Source organism: Microtus pennsylvanicus, chromosome 1 (genome assembly GCF_037038515.1).
Source record: "Microtus pennsylvanicus isolate mMicPen1 chromosome 1, mMicPen1.hap1, whole genome shotgun sequence".
Lineage (NCBI taxonomy): Eukaryota > Metazoa > Chordata > Mammalia > Rodentia > Cricetidae > Microtus > Microtus pennsylvanicus.
Window position 1 is genome coordinate 124656669 of NC_134579.1, and position 22108 is coordinate 124678776.

The 22108-nt window shown below is 48.0% G+C and overlaps 1 protein-coding gene across 3 annotated transcripts in view; it reads right to left on the reverse strand.

Annotated features, from left to right (window-relative positions):
* Acacb (acetyl-CoA carboxylase beta) overlaps positions 1–22108 on the reverse strand; it is a 125982-nt gene that overhangs the window by 86743 nt on the left and 17131 nt on the right. For all 3 annotated transcript variants that reach the window (XM_075983013.1, XM_075983023.1, XM_075983003.1), the window contains exon 2: positions 12563–13205. In XM_075983013.1, the coding sequence (XP_075839128.1) occupies positions 12563–13197 (635 nt within the window). In that variant the 5' untranslated portion in view covers positions 13198–13205. The remainder of the gene's footprint in view (positions 1–12562; positions 13206–22108) is intronic.

Sequence of the window (22108 nt, forward strand, 5' to 3'; positions counted from 1 at the left end):
TGGGAGGTGGAGACAGGATTGTGAATTCAAGGTCAGTCTGAGCCCACATGGGAAGTCTCCGTCTCAACAAGCAAATGCAGGCTGGGCCCCCAAGCCTGATGATCTGACTCTGAGCCTTTCAACCCCCAAGACGGAGGAAAGGAACCAACTAATGCAAACTGTTCTGACTGCCACAGATGTCATCTTCTCTCCAATAATTTTAAGATAAATTAAACAAACATACAGAATCTAGGGAGGTGGGGTGCCACTCAACGGTAGTACTCTTGCCTGTGGTGTAGTAGACCTTGGGTACCATCCCAGAACCAGAGAACAAACCGAGCTGTTCAGGGTCCAGTGTCCCCCAACACTTAAATCCCTCACCCTCTCTTGTCGTCACTAGGGGATGGGCAGGAACCAGCACCCTGACCACCAACCACATGGTGGAAGGGAGGCAACGTCTACACAAAGCATGTCTGCAGTTGGTAACGGGGCACAGGAAGAAGGCATGAAGCCAATGGAGCTGCTAAAGCCACTTTCCTACAGACAACTCAAAACTAGGTTCCTGGAGCCACAGAGATGGTTCAGCAGTTAAGAGAGCTTGCTGCTCCTCCAAAGGACCCGCATGGGTGGTTCACAGCTACCTCTAACTCCAGTTTTAGGGGATCTGACACCCTCTTCTGGCCTCTGAGGGTGCACACATACACACACATAAACTCACACACACATACGGCATATACAGACAGATACACAGAGAGACACTCACAGCATACACACACACACACACACATACTCATACAGACAGACACACAGGCATACAGCATATACAGACAGACACACACACCAACACACAGAAATAAAAACAAATCTTACAGATAAGTAGGATACCAGATCAATAGACCTTTGGAGATTTCTATTAAAAGCATTTAATTAAATGGATTTATTAATTTATTTGGAGGGGTCTGCATGAACTACCGTGTGTATGGAGAGGTCAGAGGGCAGCTTTTGGGAGTCAGTTCTTTCATTCCATCATGTAGACTCCAGGAATTAAACCCAGGTCAAGGTTAGTGGCTGGCACCTTTGCCTGCTGAGTTGTCTTGACAGCCTGACCCTTGGGAATTTCTCAGGACACACACCCTCGCGATGCCTTCTAGAATGACACCAGCTCAAGGGTGATCAGAGGTGGTCCCTGAACAAATTCAATCTGCCATGAATGACTTCACCACGTCCAAAGATTTCTCTTGTGCCACATAACAATTACACAAACATCCTGTTTTAGAGTCCTCTAGTGGAACACAGCCAGGCCCATTTAATTGTGTAGTTACTGCCACTGCAGAATGAGTTGCTGTGAGAAACTATATGGTCACAAAGCATGACATCTACATAGAACTCATACTAGCATGGGAAAAGCATCCCACAAGTTATAGCAGGTATAATGACTGTGCAAACTAATCTAATAAGTCTCCTTGTAACACATATTTGTTCTATCCAGCCTGATCACCTGGAGAGCCCAGACCTTGAATTAGAGTTGCAGGAGATCTTTAGGGAACCTGTTCTAGACCTGGGGTGCAAGCCTAGGACTATGGTTAGTCCTGAGCCCGTCGATACTGGCTGGCTGGCTTTGTTTCCTACATGTACACACCAATAATAAAGTCTATCTTATAAATTAGTCATGGTAAGAGATTCAGAATAACAGGGCCGGCGGTGATGGCGCATGCCTTTAATCCCAACACTCCAGAAGCAGACACAGGCAGATCGCAGTGAGTTTGAGGCCAGCCTGGTCTACAGAGCTACTTCTAGGACTGACAAGGCTACACAGAGAAATCTTGTCTCAAAAACAAAACAACAACAAAAGAGATTTCCAATAATATTAATAAACAGATTCATTGTAACAAGTACTGCAATAAAATCTCCAGCATCTCTCCCCTCCTGCTTTTAGGCAATTGTTAAGGAAATAAGAGTGACTTGAGCAGAAGTAGCGTGGTAACATAATGGCCATGTGGTGACCAGGAGCGCACTAAATACTGAGGTGCAGATAGCATACAAAGAATGGATACACTGTACAAAAGGACGCATGGGCTCTCACAAGATTTCATCACATCCCTCAGGGCCATCAACAATATCAAACATACCAACTGTGTCTGGAATTTTTAACTCAATATTTTCAGACCATGATTGATAGAAGGTAAAACCACAAAGAAAGGAAGACTATTGAACTGACCAGATATTTGCTACCACTTGACTGGGAGTTTCTGGAAGATACAAGTCGTTCTTGCCAAACACAGCTATACCCCTTCTTGTTTGCAGAGGCAAGCTTTACACACATGGGACGTGCATAGGGGATCCTGATGGACCAGGTTATTTGCTGCAAGAAAGTAGCTAAGGAGAAGGCAGTGCCTCAGCTCCAGGCTGTGGCTCACTGTGCTGTATCTACATCACAGAGGAGACAAAGCTGGACTGTCCACTGCACACAGTGACTGCTTGCACGTGTTAAAGTGTATCATTTGCAGGAACATGCTGGACCTAGGAAAAGCCTGGCACACAGAGCAAGGTTGGCAAGTCAATTCCCAGCTAGTTGATACCTCAAGTGTTATAACCTTAGCCTCTGTCCGACTACTCAGGTCATCTAGCAAAGCCCACAAGTGGTGGCACAGGCTTTCTAGAAACCAGTGAGTGGAGCTATGTGCCAATAAAACTTTATTTGTGCACTCTGACCTTTGAATTTCTCGTAGTTTTCACACAAATGGTGTTCTCTTGATTGCTTTCAACTGTTTAACCCCATAGGAACTATTGCTCTCAGGCCAGAAAAACACAGATAAACTCATCATTTGCAGATCCCACTTGAAAAAAGACTAAAAGTGACTTACAATACAATAAATTCTGTTTGGTTCAATTTTTAAATTAAACATGTGCACTGCAAACAAGGCTTGTCTAGTATCTACTGTTGATCCACGTGGAGTTATATCTTTACTTCTCTTTTTGTTTATTCATAATTTTCTAAGTTTGTGCATTTGTTTGTTTAAGGCTTTACGTGTGTTGGCTTTCTTATACAGCCCAAGCTGGCCTCAAACTCAATCCTCCTGCCTCAGCAGAGCCAGGATTACAAATGTGCACTACACTCCGGGCTAAAGGGCTGAATTCTCAGCAACGAATGCAACATCCCTTTGGTGACTGTTTTCATAGTGCGATAAATAAAAGGGGAAAGGAAATTAACAGTCGAGTGGGTGGGGCTAGAAGCTTTGCCCAATCAGTATGCCCAGAAAATGACCTTTAATACAAAGCTTGCTCAGGGTACCTGGGCTCTCCAAGGGCTTCAGCTTCAAAAAGTGTTGCCTCCCACAAGCGTCACTTTCTCAAGGCCAAAGAGGCAAGAGGAGAGGAGATAGGAAGGGTGCTGCGTCCCAGGAATCAATCTCGAGGCACTTGTGTGCTGGGCAATGTTTTCTCCAAACTTCACTGAGTGCCCACCTAGGACGCTAGTTTGCGAGGTGTGCTCCATCCTATAGCGGCACAAGCTAAACTCTCATCTCTGGGAGGAAGGTGGGGAAAGATAGGGTGTTCAGGGGTGGACAGCGGATCTAGACTGGGAGGGGTACACGAGTTTGCAAAAGCAGTTACTAAAATCGCGGCCTTACTTACTTTCCTGTGCGCTCAGGGAAACAGACCTTGCATTTAGCGGGGCTCATGTTGCCCGGCCCACCGGCCAATCCTAGCCGGCTCCCATGGGGATGCGCAGTTTGCAACCCCTAATCCCAGGGAGCAAGCCCCGTTCCCAAGGCACAGCACGGTCGCCAGGTCGCCACCAGAGTCGGAAGCGTTCTCCCGGAGGGCCTCTGACCGCAGCTTGCGACAGGTGCAACAAGCGGGGCAGTGCGCCTCGCAGGCCATCCCGAACTGCTCTCTACTCTTGGAAGCCGAAGCAAAGCCCCGCCTGGCCACGCCCTGCTAGAATGACCGACCTCCTGCCAGTCCGCTACACCTCCCACCAGGCTATGTGGCTCCACCCACGCCCCTACGGCTCGGCCACGGCCCAGGGCCTCCAGCCAACTCCCAGTTCCGCCCAGGCCACGCCCCCAGAGAGCTGTCCCGCCCAGGCCCCGCCTCCCCTTTCCCCAAGCCACCAGGGCACCTGCTCCCGACCACCGGTGAACTCATGGAATCTGTCCTCTTCCTCCCAGCAACCCCGGAGATGTTTCACAGCCCTCTACACTGGACTCCATAAGTTTGACATGCACGGTAGGGATCCGATGAAAATCCTGAAACTGAAGAAGGCAGGCACTCTTGTGCTGGTTACAGAGGCGGGGGGGGGGGGGGGGGGGGGGAGGGGGGGCTCGGTGAATTTCCCACGTTCAGTTTAAAGATGTTTTAAGGCCGGGCGGTGGTGGCGCACGCCTTTAATCCCAGCACTCGGGAGGCAGAGGCAGGCGGATCTCTGCGAGTTCGCCAAAACCACAGAGAAACCCTGTCTCGAAAAACCAAAAAAACAAAAGATGTTTTAAGTTACATTTATTATTTTTTTAGGCAGGGGGTGGACCTCCCTCAGCAAGTGTGGAGATCAGGGAACAATTTGTGGGAGTCGGTTCTCGCCTTCCACCACGTGGGTCCTGGGGATTGCTTGGGTTACCAGGCTTTTTTACTCATTGGAGCCACCTCACAGCCACCGAGGTCCCTATTAAGCATCAACAAAATCGGGAGAAGTCCAGGAGGCTCCCTGGGCTCATCCCCACCACACCTTGGCTTCACAGATGAGGAAGGCGTGGTCCGGAGAAGAGAAGGCCCTCATAGGGACAGGACTATACGTACATAAGTACGTTCTGAAGCATAGCATACAATTCCTGCAATGAACCCTGGGAGGGGGGGGTTACTGAGGACGTAGCTTCGTGGTAACCCCTGATGGCACCTGTTCCCTGGGCTGTACGTCCAGGATCTCCCTCTAGAGAGCCACTAAGCACACCACAGCCATGTGAACAGGAACCCTTGCCCCAGTTATACAAGAGTCGGAGATTCTGGGAGGCCTGCATTAGACAATTGAAGAAAAACAAAAAAGGATGGGCCAAATTCTCAGTTTAGATTTTCTAGGTCTCCCCACCCCAAGCATGGTTTTTAACTTCACCTCCTCAAAAAAGAAGAGGAGGAAAAGGAGGAAGGAAGGAAAGAGAGAGACAGGGAGGAAGGGAAGGAGGGAGGAAACCCACAATTTGGTTTTCTTCTTGTAAGTTTCACGGCACTACCATCCTCCCACTGACTAAAGTAACAAAGACACCCAAACAGCCTCCCTTCCGCTCAGGATCCTGCAGAAAAGTCTGGCTCTGCAGCTTCCTGACAGCCAAACTCCCAAAGCTCCCTCGATCTTCTGTGGATGTTCTAACTTGGGGCTAACAGTGTGACCGGTACCATGTGAAGACCAGCTCCCCAGTGAGAGGATCAGCTGCAAGCTTGACGTGGATTTGTCTGAATTCTTTTTTGACAGGAGAGAGGAAGTCGTGGTCCGGCAGAGATCTGATCTCAGCACTGGCTCGACAGACATGCTGACAGCATGGACTCGGTAGAGCTAGTGAGAGTGGACCTCTACTTCTGAGCTCTGCTCCCCTGAGCCCAGAACTCTCGCCTAGTGCGAGGAAGAAACCAGATGCAGCACGCCCCGGGACTGTACTTCGCCAGACCACCAAGGTCATCCGAACTGTGCAGGTCAAATTCTATTTTGGTGTTTCTGCTGCTGCCCAGGCTGGCTTCAAACCTTTGGGTTTGGGCCATCCTCCTGCCTCAGCCATCCTAGGCGGCCATACTCCAGGTGGCACCACCACACCCCGGCTGATTTCCTTCCGCCTGCATATATTAAGGAATAAAGATGGAAAGGTCGGAACACTACACACCCTGCTGTGCCACTCTGCCTGCGTACAAACCAACAGGTGCTTTTCTCTTTTTTATTTTCTTTCCCTTTTTTTCCCATTTTTCTTTTGAACTGAGACAGGGTCTCAAGTAGCTGGCCTTGAACTCCCTACCTACTTGCCTCAGCCTCCCCGCTGCTGGGTTTACAGGCATGAGCTCTCCTCCCCCAATGGGTGCACTGCTGAATGAAATTGCTCAGATGGGACGACCATGGCTCCACCTCGTTTTTAAGCCTTTCTCTTGCACTATCAGCAGCTAAATTTAACTTTTGGGTATTGCAAAGGGAAAGTCTTGGTTAGTTGCAAGACACACGCTCAACAAGAATCTCTTGCAACAAGAATCTGATTGCAAGAGGCTAGCTGTGGGGTGGAAAACTGTGTTCTGACAAACTTGGCTGCCCTACCCTCCAATGTGACCTTGACTGAACCCTTCCCTGCATTTTCTGATCTATAAAGCCACCGCATAATTTGCTTTCACTGAAAGAAAACTCAGGAATAATGCTCTAGCTCAGCTGGTCGTGTTTGCCCGCACACGGCAAGCCCAGGCTCACACACGCACGTGACTGTGATCGCAGCACCGGAGAGTGGGGAGGGGAACTGGGTGATCAGGTGGTCAAAGTCACCCTTGAACAGCCCAAATTCAGCCCTCAGAACTCACAAGGTAGAAGAACTAACTCCAGAAAACTGTTCTCTGACCTCCACACGCTCCATGGCACATGTGTACACACGTGCAACACAACCACACACATGCATACTGCACACATACTACACATGTGCAACACAACCACACGCATGCATACTGCTCACATACCACACACATGCAACACAACCACACACACGCATACTGCTCACATACCACACACATGCAACACAACCACACACACGCATACTGCACACATACTACACATGTGCAACACAACCACACACATGCATACTGCACACATACTACACATGTGCAACACAACCACACACATGCATACTGCACACATACTACACATGTGCAACACAACCACATGCATGCATACTGCACACACCACACACATGCAACACAACCACACGCATGCATACTGCACACACCACACACATGCAACACAACCACACGCATACTGCACACACACCACACGTGCAACACAACCACACACATGCATACTGCACACATACTACACATGTGCAACACAACCACATACATGCATACTGCACACACCACACACATGCAACACAACCACACACATGCATACTGCACACACCACACACATGCAACACAACCACATACATGCATACTGCACACACCACACACATGCAACACAACCACATACATGCATACTGCACACACCACACACATGCAACACAACCACACGCATGCATACTGCACACATACTACACATGTGCAACACAACCACATACATGCATACTGCACACACCACACACATGAAACACAACCACACGCATGCATACTGCTCACATACCACACACATGCAACACAACCACACGCATGCATACTGCTCACATACCACACACATGCAACACAACCACACACATGCATACTGCTCACATACCACACACATGCAACACAACCACACACATGCATACTGCACACACCACACACATGCAACACAACCACACACATGCATACTGCTCACATACCACACACATGCAACACAACCACACACATGCATACTGCACACACACGACACACATGCAACACAACCACACGCATACTGCACACACACGACACACATGCAACACAACCACACGCATACTGCACACACACGACACACATGCAACACAACCACACGCATACTGCACACATACCACACACATGCAACACAACCACACGCATGCATACTGCACACACATGACACACGTGCAACACAACCACACGCATGCATACTGCACACACCACACACATGCAACACAACCACACGCATACTGCACACATACCACACACATGCCACACATACCACACACAACATACCCATATGTAAACACTACACATACAATCACAGATACACACCTGACCACACACTTATACTACACACACTAACACATACCACACGTGCTAAAACATACACACTACACACACAACCACACAAGTACAACCCTAAGATGCAGACATTGTTGACCATATGCTGAGGGCCTGTTCTAGCACACGGCACACAGCGTACAGTCCTCCCTTTGAAACTCCCAGGGCCCGTGTACATTGGGATTTGGAATGTGTTTTTTAGAAAGGCTAAATTGTGTTCTCCGTGTTATCACACTGATAATTCAGCACAGGGAGGGAAGCCTGCAGATAAGACAGCTCAGCACTGTGGAGAGAGAGAGTCCGCTTTCATAGCTTTATCCTCAGCAGCGCGGTGTCCTAACCCTGAACCCCATCCTATCCCACCTAATCCACCCACAGCATGCAGTCAGCGCCACAGTGTGTCCCTGTTAGGACAGGGGACAGTGGCAGTTTTGAACCCAGGTGTCTTACACCAGGTCCACTGTGCACCAAACCTACGGGTACATAGTTGGCAGGAAGGGTTACACTGCATCCGGGGTTTGTGACCTGAATCTCAGAGACTGTGAGCAACTGTTTTGACACACCACACGGTGTACTTATGAGTTATGGGAGAATTTGAACCCTTGACGACCAACCAAGTCCAGAAAAGGACCAAAGAGTATCAGTATCCATCAACATATTCTTCCATCAGTCTAGTCAATTTCTCATCCACCCTTCATCTACCCATTCTTCTCTGTAGTCAGCACCCATCCATCTGTTCAGCTATCAATCTACATATATCCATCCATCCACCCATCTATCCTTCTAAGTACCCATTCAGCCTTCCATCCACCCATCTACTCATCCATCCGTCTACCTGTCTATCCATTGATCCACCTGAAGAGTCCAAGAAAAAGAATATAAAAATGTAGGTTCCAAAGAGAGAAATGTAGAAATAAAGAAATATAAAGTTGTAAGTCTAGGTGAATGAGAACAGACTGTCAGCAGCTTTCTCAGCAGCTTGAGGATTAACTATTAACAGTGGGCTATTTCGCTTTACAACCCATAGCTCTATTTACAAGGCCGGAGCTTCTCTCTGCAAACTGAGAGTAGTGTTCTGGCCATCCTTGATAAACGACAAATGTGAACTGAGTTAACCTTTAGGAGACAGAGATGCTGACCTCTGGGATGGACACTGTCTCTGTTATGGGAAACTGGCACCATTAAAGGGGAGGCAGGGGCTTCAGTACACACTGCCCGGAGGTACCAGGAGAGACGGTGGACAAGGCAGAACCACGGGTTTGACTAATGAGCTCTGAGAAAGGAGGTTGTAAAGTGTGACGGGCAGTCTTTATCTGAGTTTTACCTTGAGATAGGGTGAAGAACTTTCTTCTAGCCAGGTGGTGGTGGCACACGCCTTTAATCCAATCCCAGCACTTGGGAGGCAAAGGCAGTTCTAGGCCAGCCTGGTCTACAAGAGCTAGTTCCAGGACAGGCTCCAAACCTACAGAGAAACCCTGTCTCGAAAACAAAAAAACAACAACAAAAAAAGAACTTTCTTCTATCTTCTAAGTTCCCACCCTAAGAACCAATTATTCTGATTTATTAACCCTCTGACATTACTAGCAAGCAGTCCCTTTTTCTAACCAATTGCTAAAGACATCTGTTTTCTTGCAATTAGTGACTTTCTCTGTAATCTCCTCTGAAACATATTTCATGATTGCTGCCTAGTTACCCATTGACGTTAGAACCCACTCCCCTTCCTTAAGGTCTCCGTTGACTGGCCCGCTAGTCTGGACAAGATCATAAAAATTCCTTTGTTCAGACCTAATGCTTGGTGCCCCTACTTAGAAACCAGCCTTTGGCCACAGCCTAATAAACACCATCTCTAGCTGTGGTCTCAGCTAGCTGATAAGCTTATGTGCCCCGTGGTATTGTTTGGTTTTTTTGTTTGTTTGTTTGTTTGTTTTTGTTTTAAGTTTGCTTCTGGTTTTCCTGGAATCTGGTTTCTGGAATAAAGTTTGCTTCTGGTTTATTATACTTTGGTGGGCTGTCCCCATCTTTGCACGAACCCTTGGACTCAACACACCAACCATCCATCATCAGTTTCCACATTTGTATCTTTGCATGCCCCAGAATGTAGATTTTGTCTGTAGAGAGCACACATCACTTATTTTGTCCATGCGTTTGGCAAATATTCAGAGGCTACTGTAGCCAGTGCTGGGCGGGGCGGTGAGCAAAGGCAGACCCCGCACTCGGGGACTTGCTCCCCAGCACAGGAGAGAGGCCACACACACAAGCAGATAAAGACATAGCGGGCACAGCTGAGGCTGTGAACACAGCAAACAGAGTGGGCTCTGAAGAAGCTAGGAGCTAGACTACAAAAACTAAAGGCAGGTCAGGGACAGGGGTCCTTACAAAGATGAAAAGGAAAAGGCCAGTCCATCCTCAGTGTTACCAAGAATTCTAGGATAGTGACAGCCGCTGAAAGTGCAAGTCCCAAATCGTGTGGTCACCACAGGCCTTTAATCCCAGGACTCAGAAGCAGGGGCAGGTGGATCTCTGTGAGTTCAAGGCCAGCCTGGTCTATAGAACAATTTCCAGGACAGTCAGAGCTACACAAAGAAACCCTGTTTTAAAAAACAAAAGACAGAAGAGTGCGAATCCCTGCTGTGGGCTGTGGCCCTGGTGGGAACAAAGGAGCCTTCAGTGTAGAAGGAGAAAGAGCCAAGGAGGAGGGCTCTAGGAAGGGAAGGAGCTTCCGCCTGGCACTGCGGCCTGGCCAGAAGAAGCCGGTCTAGAAACTGGCACCTGCAGCAGAGCTGGAGCCAGAGGGCTTGATCAGAAGCCATAAGAGGCCACAGACATGTCATTTCCGCCATGGTTCTTACAGAAGGGCAGACACCCAGGCTTCTCCCAGGTCTTCACTAGCTGTGTTTGCAATGGGAAGAAACCAAGACAATCGGCTAAACCTCTAGTCTGGGTATCCTTCTACAGAAACTGGGTATCCCAAGATTTTAGGAGACCCAGCTAGCAGCTGCTGAGATGTGAGGATATTCCCCTGAAAAGTTATGGTGAAGACGTAAGCTCCAAATTCATATGCTGAATTCATATCTGGAAACAGGGCCTTGGGGAATTAAGATGAGGTCATGAGCATATGACCCCCACCCCATGATAGCGTTAATGGCTTTATAAGAAGAGGAAGTGGGACCTGAGCTGGCATTTTAGCCTGTCTCCTTGTGTGATACCTCTGCCATATTAGGATGCTAGGCAAGGCCCCCACCAGGTGACAGGCCCTGCTGCTCCTGGACTTCTCGGAACCAATGACCTCTATCTATCTATCTATCTATCTATCTATCTATCTATCTATCTATCTATCTATCTATCTATCTTTGTCTCTCTCTGTCTCTCTCTCCCTTCTCCACCCCTCACCCTCCGTTGCTAAGACAGGCTTTCTCTGTGTAGCTCCGGCTGTCCTGGAACTCACTGTAGACCAAGCTGGCCTCAAACCCATAGAAAAATCCACCTGCCTCTGCCTCTAAGTGCTGGGATTAAAGGCATGCACCACCACTACCCAGCTTCCACGTGGGGTTCTTTAACTGGTAACTAGTTACCCACAGGCTCCTCTTTCCCAGCTGGGCTGAGAGCTCTAGAAAGCCACTTTGCTGGCATGGGGTCCTGGGCCCACAGCAGGTGCACGCAGCAGGTGCACACAATGGGTGCACACAGCAGAAGCTTACAGCAGATACACACAGCAGGTGCACACAACCGGTGCACACAGCAGAAGCATGCAGCAGATATACACAGCAGGTGCACACAGAGGGTGCACGCAGCAGGTGCACACAGCAGGAGCACAGAGAAGGTGCACACAGCAGATGCACACAGCGAGTGCACACAGAGGGTGCACGCAGCAGGTGCACACAGCAGGAGCACAGAGAAGGTGCACACAGCAGATGCACACAGCGGGTGCACGCAGAGGGTGCACGCAGCAGGTGCACACAGCAGGAGCACAGAGAAGGTGCACACAGCAGATGCACACAGCGGGTGCACACAGAGGGTGCCCGCAGCAGGTGCACGCAGCAGGTGCACACAGCAGGAGCACAGAGAAGGTGCACACAGCAGATGCACACAGCGGGTGCACGCAGCAGGTGCACACAGCAGGAGCACAGAGAAGGTGCACACAGCAGATGCACACAGAGGGTGCACACAGAGGGTGCACGCAGCAGGTGCACACAGCAGGAGCACAGAGAAGGTGCACACAGCAGATGCACACAGAGGGTGCACACAGAGGGTGCACGCAGCAGGTGCACACAGCAGGAGCACAGAGAAGGTGCACACAGCAGATGCACACAGCGGGTGCACACAGAGGGTGCCCGCAGCAGGTGCACACAGCAGGAGCACAGAGAAGGTGCACACAGCAGATGCACACAGCGGGTGCATGCAGAGGGTGCACACAGCAGGTGCACATAGCGGATACACACAGCAGAAGCATGCAGCGGGTGCACACAGCAGAAGCACAGAGAGGTGCACAATTAGTGATTCTGAAAGGAAGGAACAGGAAGCAAAGAAGTCAGGCCTTGCCTTCTGCTTGTCACATAGCTACCCTCGGGTATTGGCTTAGGTGCTGGGGAAGGATGCAAATCTCACTGCAAATCAAGGATACGAAAGTCACTCTAAGTTCTCCCCCAACTCCCAGTATGAAGAGAAGGTACGTTACCTCATAGTGGGTGTGTGGGACTCAGGGTCGCTTGAGTTTGGCACAGCCTCCAGAGACAGGGTGCCCAGGCTGGGCCTGCTGCCCTTCCGGGGAGAATCCCTGAAGGAGCCAGCACTGGGGTCCTCATCAGAGGAGTTGTCATCGAAGGAGCCCAGGATGAAGTTGGTCATCAGCTGTCTCTTGATGTGTGCCTGTTTCTTGTCCTCTCTGGAGGGGGGTTTGGCTTGCTGGCCTGGAGGCCTGGCAGGAGAGGATAAACCATTGGTACCTGGGACTTCTGAGCCTTGGGCTGCTGTCCCATTGGTTTGGAGTTCTGGGGAGGGCCAGGTGTCATTGGAAGACAGTGGATTCCTCGGAGGCTTCTGGTGTGAGGGGGGCAGGGAGTTCTGACAACTGGCATCTCTGGAGCCTCTGTGGGAGGCTGGCTTCTCCTGCTCTGGAGTGTCCAGATTGCTGCAGTCGCCATGTTTTTGCAGGGGCTCCGCTGACCTGTCTGATTCCTCGCTTGAAAGAAGGCTCGCTTCCACCTTACTGCTGGTGAGTGGCTTGAAGTCTGTCATTGTCCCCCAGAATTTTAACCAGGAAAATGTCAGGCAGGAGAAAACCAGGCAGGTTAAAAAGAGAAGCAAGACCATTCAGACACCTGTCAAGAGAAGAGAGAGCTTACAGTTACAACCAAGAGATTTCCCTCCTAATGCAGCAAGTGGGGCAAGGGTATTGGAGGTCCTATACTGGAGGGACAGTGGGCAGAGAAATAGGGTTCTCCTCTGACCTCAGGTCCTACCATGCTCCTGTGACCCAAGGCATGCTGCTAACCTCCTGGATGTGGGTATATTTTGTGACTTGAATATATCCCCCCAAAGTTCATGTGTGATCCCCAATTAAACAGTGCAGGAGGCAGTGAGGAAGAACACGGCAGGCGGAGAGGATGTCAAGGGTGGGTCTCTTGCTCTCTTGTGCATCTGCTTCAACCAGGGGTGAGGTACAAGAAGATTCTCATGAAACACAGGCTTTTCAACATTGAGCTTCCAGCCTCAAACCAGGAACTAAAGAGGTATTCTTGAGACTGGACAGATGGCTCAGCAGCTAAAAGCACTGGCTGCTCCTGCAGAGGATCTGGGTTCAATTCCCAGCACCCACCTAGCAGTTCACAACTATCTATAATTCCAGTTTCAGGGGATCCTAGGCCTTCCTCTGACCACAGAAGGCACCAGACACACATGTGGCATATGTGTGTACGTGTGTGTGTGTGTGTGTGTGTGTGTGTGTGTGTGTGTGTGGCAGGCACAAGAACTATAGGCAACTAAGGAATGCTGGGAGCAGGAGAAATAGTCTTCCTCAGGGAAGAGCACACCAACTGGTTATCCAATACCAAATGGTCAGCCCGGAAAACATGCAAGTAATATTATATGGTCTGTGTAGGTTGTACATTTAGGGATAGATATGCATATACATATATGCATGTAACAATAATAATAATAAAAAGACCATGAATTGGAAAGACAGCAAAAAGGAGTCTACGGAAGGGTTTGGAAGGAGGAAAGGGAAGGGAAAATACTATAATTATTTTATAGTCTCAAAATATACTGACAAAATAAGAAACAAATCTTTCTTTAAAAAGATAAATAAATCTTTTAAAAGGATTCATCTGTTCTTTATAAATTCAGTCTCAGATACTTTAAGATCACAATCAACATTTGCTCAACATAAGCCACCCATGAGAAAGAACTAAAGACGTAATACACCACAAAGGACTCTGTTCTAGAAGCATTATTTATTACATCAAAAACATGGAAAAATTCAAATGTTCTTTAAGGCCCAGCATGGTGGCACACACCTTCAATCCCAGTACACAGGAGGCAGAGGCAGGTGGGTCCCTGTTGCATCCCAGACCAGTCTGGAATACATACTGAAACTGTTTCAAAAATAAAAGTCAAGTATCTTTTAACTGAGGAATAAACAGAATGAGGCCCGTATACACAATGGAGTATTACTCGGCCATAAAAAGGGATAAAGCTGTCTGTGATTCGCACTGCAACATGGCTGAATCTGAAAACCTTGCGCCAATCATGAGAAAACACAGATTATAATTCTATATCTTCAAAACGTCCAGACCAGGCCAACCCCAGACAGGAAGAGTCGTGGTTACTGAGGGAAGTGTGATGGGAATGATGTTCAGGGGATGGATTCTAAGACTTACTGTGACCACAAGCACTCTGAACACACTGACAGTGCTGGCATGTTCTAGTTTTCTAGGATGTATTTATTTTATGTATAGGAGTGTTTTGCAAGCATGTATGTATGTATATCATGTACGTAGAGTATGTATGTATATCATGTACGTATGTAGAGGTTAAAAAAGAGCATCAGGAGCTGGGCAATAGTGGCGCATGCCTTTAATCTCAGCACTCGGGAGGCAGAGGCAGGCGGATCTCTGTGAATTCGAGGCCAGCCTGATCTACAAGAGCTAGTACCAGGACAGGCTCCAAAGCTACAGAGAAACCCTGTCTCAAAAAACAAAACAAAACAACGAAAAAAAAAAGCATCAGGCATCAGGTCAGGTCTCCTGGAGTTAGGGATGGCTGTGAGCCACCATATGGATGCGGGGAACTGAATCTGGGTTCTTTGCAAGAGCAGCCAATGCTCTTAGCCACTGAGTCGTCTCTCCAGCCTTGCGAATTTGTTCTTTACATAAGTGGTTTATTGGTGTAGGAAGTCCTTCTGTTTATGTGCCGCCTTTATTGGTTAATGAATAAAGAAACTGCTTTTGGCCAGTGGCTTAACAGAAGATAGCCAGGCTGGAAAAGATATAGAGAGAGTAGGCAGAGTCAGTGAAGAGCCATGTAGCCCCACCAGAGAGAGATGCCGGACAGAACCTTGCAGGTAAGCTACAGCCACATGGTGATACACAGATTAATAGAAATGGGTTAAATTAAGATTTAAGAGCTAGCCAATAAGAAGCTAGAGCTAATGGGCCAAGCAGTGGTTTAATTAACAGTTTCTGTGTGATTATTTTGAGGCTGAGCAGCTGGGAACAAACAAGCAGCCTCCTACAACAGATTATATGTCATATAAATGACTTGTATGCTACATAAATGATTTGTATGTTATGCAAGTGACTTGTATGCTCTTTAAATTACTTGTGCATTATGTAAATTACTTCTGTGCTCTGTAAATATCTTGTATGTATGTAGATGACTTGTGTGTTATGTAAATTATTTATATGTTATGTAGATGACTTGTGTGCTCTGTAAATACCTTGTGTGCTATGTAGATGACTTCTGTGCTCTGTAAATACCCTGTATGCTATGTGGATGACTTGTGTGCTATGTAAATACCCTGTATGCTATGGAGATGACTTGTGTCCTATGTAAATACCCTGTATGCTATGGAGATGACTTGTGTGCTCTGTAAATACCCTGTATGCTATGGAGATGACTTGTGTGCTATGTAAATACCCTGTATGCTATGGAGATGACTTGTGTGCTCTGTAAATACCCTTTATGCTATGTAGATGACTTGTGTGCTATGTAAATACCCTGTATGCTATGTGGATGACTTGTGTGCTATGTAAATACCCTGTATGCTATGTGGATGACTTGTGTGCTCTGTAAATACCCTGTATGCTATGTGGATGACTTGTGTGCTCTGTAAATACCCTGTATGCTATGTGGATGACTTGTGTGCTATGTAAATACCCTGTATGCTATGTGGATGACTTGTGTGCTCTGTAAATACCCTGTATGCTATGTGGATGACTTGTGTGCTCTGTAAATACCCTGTATGCTATGTGGATGACTTCTGTGCTCTGTAAATACCCTGTATGCTATGTGGATGACTTGTGTGCTATGTAAGTACCCTGTATGCTATGTGGATGACTTGTGTGCTATGTAAGTACCCTGTATGCTATGTAGATGACTTGTGTGCTATGTAAATACCCTGTATGCTATGTGGATGACTTGTGTGCTATGTAAATACCCTGTATGCTATGTAGATGACTTGTGTGCTATGTAAATACCCTGTATGCTATGTGGATGACTTCTGTGCTATGTAAATACCCTGTATGCTATGTAGATGACTTCTGTGCTCTGTAAATACCCTGTATGCTATGTGGATGACTTGTGTGCTATGTAAGTACCCTGTATGCTATGTGGATGACTTGTGTGCTATGTAAATACCCTGTATGCTATGTGGATGACTTGTGTGCTATGTAAGTACCCTGTATGCTATGTGGATGACTTGTGTGCTATGTAAATACCCTGTATGCTGTGTAGATGACTTGTGTGCTATGTAAATACCCTGTATGCTATGTGGATGACTTGTGTGCTATGTAAATACCCTGTATGCTATGTAGATGACTTGTGTGCTATGTAAATACCCTGTATGCTATGTAGATGACTTCTGTGCTCTGTAAATACCCTGTATGCTATGTGGATGACTTGTGTGCTATGTAAATACCCTGTATGCTATGTGGATGACTTCTGTGCTCTGTAAATACCCTGTATGCTATGTGGATGACTTCTGTGCTCTGTAAATACCCTGTATGCTATGTGGATGACTTGTGTGCTATGTAAATACCCTGTATGCTATGTGGATGACTTCTGTGCTCTGTAAATGACTTTAGCCACATTGCTAGCCTTCTGCACCCGCAAACTCCTCTTCAGACTTAACTAACGATACTGAAAACATTGGGAAGAAACTGGATCTGTATTGCACACTGACTTATCTGTCGCTGTTCTCTAAATAATGCCATCTAATGGCTCTCTAGCATTTACACCATGTGGGGTTATAAGCAACCCAGAGATTGGAGTATGGAGGGGCTGCATGTAGGCATCAGGTAAACACACCATTGTATGAGGGATTTTGGTATCTGTGGAGGTAGGGATCAAGGATGCCTGCAAACCACCCAAGATCAGTGTTGCTGCTGTGGCTAGCTTCCTCTACCTCCTCACAGTGTCACGGCTCTCCTCATGCCCTGGAGGAAGGACTGCATCCTGACCCAGAGCAAGCGCACCTGACCCGGCGCTCACAACTAGAATGGACTCTCAACAAAACCACAGAGAGCCGGCTCAGGGGTCTGGAGTACAGTCGTCTGTGCTGCGGACTGAGCAAGCATGGGTGGGGTGACTGAATTAGGATTCTGATTCTAACCCCAGTTCTTCCTCTCACAGCTCTGCCCTCTAATGAGCAAATAATTACTATCTGAAAGAAATATCCTTTAAAAATGTGGGATTTGGGGCCAGGGAGATCAGCGACTAAAAGTGGTAGCTATGTAAGCCGGAAGATCTGCGTTCAATCCCCGGAGGCCACGAGAAAAGCTGACCATGGTGGCACATCTGTAATCCCAGTGCTCATGTAGCGAGATGGGAGGGGAGACAGGACAGTCATTCATAAACATGTGGTCCGGCAGCACAATGGAAAAAAATCAGAGAGACACTGCCTCAAAACACAGGTGGGCTGGGCAGTGGTGGCGCACGCCTTTCATCCCAACACTCAGGAGGCAGAGGCAGGTGGACCTCTGTGAGAGAAACCCTGTCTACAACAACAACAACAAAATCCAACTCCCAGGAAAGTTATCTTCTGACCTCTACAGGCAAGCAAGCCATGCTCACACAGAGAAATCTCCTAAAATCATGGTTTGGACATCTCCGAAGCCAATCTGCTGGCCTGGTTAAGGCTGTAGCTGAGGGGTGAGCAGGTGCTTGCCCAACAGGCATGCAGCCTTGGGGTACCCAAACTCCCCCAAAGAAGAACTAGACTGACCAATGCTGTCACGGTTATGTCAGAACCACTACAAAATCAGGATGCACAGCTCAGGCCTGTGGCGTCTAAACGGCGTCTTCTTTTGTGATCTCCACACAACATTCTTTAGGGAAATGGAAAATGTTCTTAAGTTTTCCTGGAAATGCGGGAGCCATGCGTGGACCTCATGATCGCTTGGCAGTTGGATCTCTGTGTGCCATTGGCAAGGAGTTCTGGGTAGGGAACAAACTCGGGTTTTATTTTCTTTGAAGGTCGTCAAGTTTCTTTTTTAAAGAAAAGCGAGTCAAGAGTGAATCAGTGTCAATGTCATGGTCTCATGGTCGTCTCAACTGACACACACAGAAACTGATAAATCCCACACCTTTCCCTGATTGAAAAAAAAAAAACATTTAGGGGACCAGAAATAGGAGGGGGCCTTAAAATAACAATGATGCCCCCAAAGACCAGAGATGAGACTGGGAAAGACACCTGTCCGGTTCTAGCCGGGCAGGCACATACACAAGGAGAGCAGAAACACAGGCTATCTGCAGAGGGTTTGGCCCAACACAAACAGAAGTCCCAAAGGTCCAGGGGTTGGAAGGGGGAGGACGACAGAGAGAAATCGAGCACTACTAGGGGGAGTAAGTTTAATTTGTAGGACCAAAGGTCACCATCCCAGAATTAACCGCACTCCTCACACCAGCAATCAGCAAGCCGAGATCCAGTTTACAGTGACATCAAAAGAACAAAATACATGGGAACAAATGTATCCAAAGAGCTGGAAGGCACGTACACTGACACGAGCTCAATAAGGCTTGCGTACACAGACTGACACGACATGTTGAAGGACTAGAACATTCACTGTTGCTGAGGTAGCCTCCCCACACAAAGTGATACACGTGGATGTAAAATCACAAGGGAGCCCATAGGCAAAATAGTGCTTCAAAGAACAATGGGCTGAGGATGGGGCTCATGGGTGGTGTGTCTGGCTAGCATGCACGAGACCCTGAGTTCACTCCCTAGGACTGCGTACAATTGCATAAAGCAGCACAGGTCTGGAATGGTAGCAAGTAGAAGGTGGAGGAGAGAGGATCAGAAGTTCAGGACAGTCACTGGCCACACGGAGACTTTGATGCCAGCTTGGACTGTATGAAACCCTGCCTCAAATCTTCTTTTTCTCCAAATCAAAGACAATTCCCAATTTCTAAACTTCCTCCAGGGTTGGGGAGACAGTTCAGCAGCAGGGGCTGTGTGGTGGCATGCATGAAACCCCGGGTTTGATCCCGGGACCAACAAAACATGACTGGAGCTGTGGTGAACTGTGGTGCTGATGTGGGGATACAGGGCGGAGAGGTGAGATTCAGACAGAGCCACGCCTGTGACGAGGCAAGCAAGAGGAGTGGTGGCAGCCTGCTGCTGGAACAATCTGTCCATCGCATGTTGATGGATGAGGCTGGACCCCCGTTCCGTGTAGCATCAGAATCAACTCCATGGGCCAATCTAGAAAATGCACAAACCTTCATGAGGCAGGTTTGATGACGTATCTTAGATATGGCTCAAAGGTGTGAGCAACATTAGAAATGGATAAACTTGACTTCATCGATTTTTTAAAAATTTGGGCTGGCAAGACAACTCATCAAGAAAAGTTGCTCACCATCAAGTCTGATAAGGTGAGTTCAAGTCCCCAAACCCACCCGGTGGAAGGAGAGAACAGACACTCTTCCTACCGACTTCCTCTGACCTCCATGTGTGTACACACACACTCGCAGGCAAACAAATGTAATTCCAAAACACCCAGATGCCTGCAATGCTGAAAGCAAAGGACTGATTTCGGCACGTGTGTGTGCATGTGGTGACGTGTGCCCGGGTACACATGGAGCCCTGAGGCTGACACACATTGCTCTCCACCTTATATACTGAGCCTATACATTCCACCTTATATACCGAGCCTATACACTCCACATTTTATATAGAACCTATACACTCCACCTTATATACTGAGCCTATACATTCCACCTTATATACCGAGCCTATACACTCCACATTGTATATAGAACCTATACACTCCACCTTATATACTGAGCCTATACATTCCACCTTATATACGGAGCCTATACACTCCACATTGTATATAGAACCTATACACTCCACCTTATATACTGAGCCTATACATTCCACCTTATATACCGAGCCTATACACTCCACATTGTATATAGAACCTATACACTCCACCTTATAAACCGAGCCTATACACTTCACCTTGTATAGAGAACCTAGAGCTTCTAGCCAACCAGCTTGCCCTACAAATCCCACCCATACTCCCACCTGCTGGAGGTAAGGCAGGTGCCATGGCAACCAGGCTTGTTTCTATGGGTGCTGACTTGACAAATACTTTACCCCACTCTGCCTCAAGGACTGTGAGTTCAAGGTCAACTTAAGCTGTACAGTAGGAGAATAAACCAAAGTAAGGTCTGCAACAACAGGGACACTCGACGTTGGACCGGAACCTTCAATATGCCGACAAAGCAAGTGGGACACTCGATGTTGGGCTGGAATCTCCAATGTGTTGAGCCCAAACCAACTGCTTCTTGACACTTGGTTCGGTCAGTTCCTTATAGCAATGGGACAAAACAACAAGTGTTGGGAGGGGCAGTGCCCGCTGCTGCTGGGAAGTTAACTAAGAGAGCAAATGCTGAGGAAGACAGTGTGGAGTGGGTCCATAAAAAGAATGGTGTGCAAAGCCGGGATTGGTGACGCGGGCAGAAGCTGGTGAATCTGTGAGTTCGAGGCCAACCTGGTCCAGGACACCTGGGACTACATAGAGAGACCCTGCCTAACAAAACAAAAATGGAAGAAGAACACAGTGCCAGGCATGAGGTGGACGCCCATCTTGCCAGTAAGGGAGAGGTCGAGGCAAGAGGATGAAGAGTTGAAAGGTGAGCTGAAGGCTAGCCCACCTGGGACACACTATCTCAAATACATAAAACAAAGAGCAAGTCACAACACCAAATTATCCTGAGATCTAGCAAGGCCACTGTTATGTAGATCTCAGGAAAACCGGAAACAGGCACCTGTGTCCCTACGGGCACTCCAGGCTCCTTCCTGATGCCGAAGTCCACTCCCCTCCCTACTCCCTGGGACTCTCGAGCCTCCCTCGTGCCATTGACATGTGAGACAGTTTCCATGAGGCTGTCCTGTGCTTTACAGAATACACCCCTGCTCTGCCCCTGCTCTGCCCGACAGCCAGCAGTAGCATCAGCTCCCGCCGTTGGGACAACCAATGTCTCCAGGGCCAGTAAGATGGGTCCACAGCTAAAGGCAACTGCTGCCAAATCTGAGACGACCAGGGTTCAATCCCCAGGGCCCACATAATAGAAGGAGAGAACTGATTTCCACAAATCGCCCTCTGACCTCCACACAAATGCTGTGGCATGCACTTGCCTACATACGTAAACACACAAATCCATAAATGTAATTTAAAAAATTTTAAATGCCTCCAGAAATTAAGAAACGTATCATGAGAGTCAAAACTCTTCCCTGGGGTGAGTACCAGTCTTTCTAATGCTTATGCCCCACCCCATATAGCTCCCTTTTGCTTCTGGATGCTGAGTGAGAAACTTCTGAGTGTCTGGGGGGAGGAAGGTCTCTCTACATAGCCCTGATTGTCCTGGAACTCACTATGGAGACCAAGCTGGCCTTGAACTCACAGAGCTCTGCCTTGGAGTGCTGGGATTATAGGTGTGCGACCCCAGGCCTGGCTGGGGGTTGCATCTAACACTGTCTCTCTTGCCCTTCATAAATTGT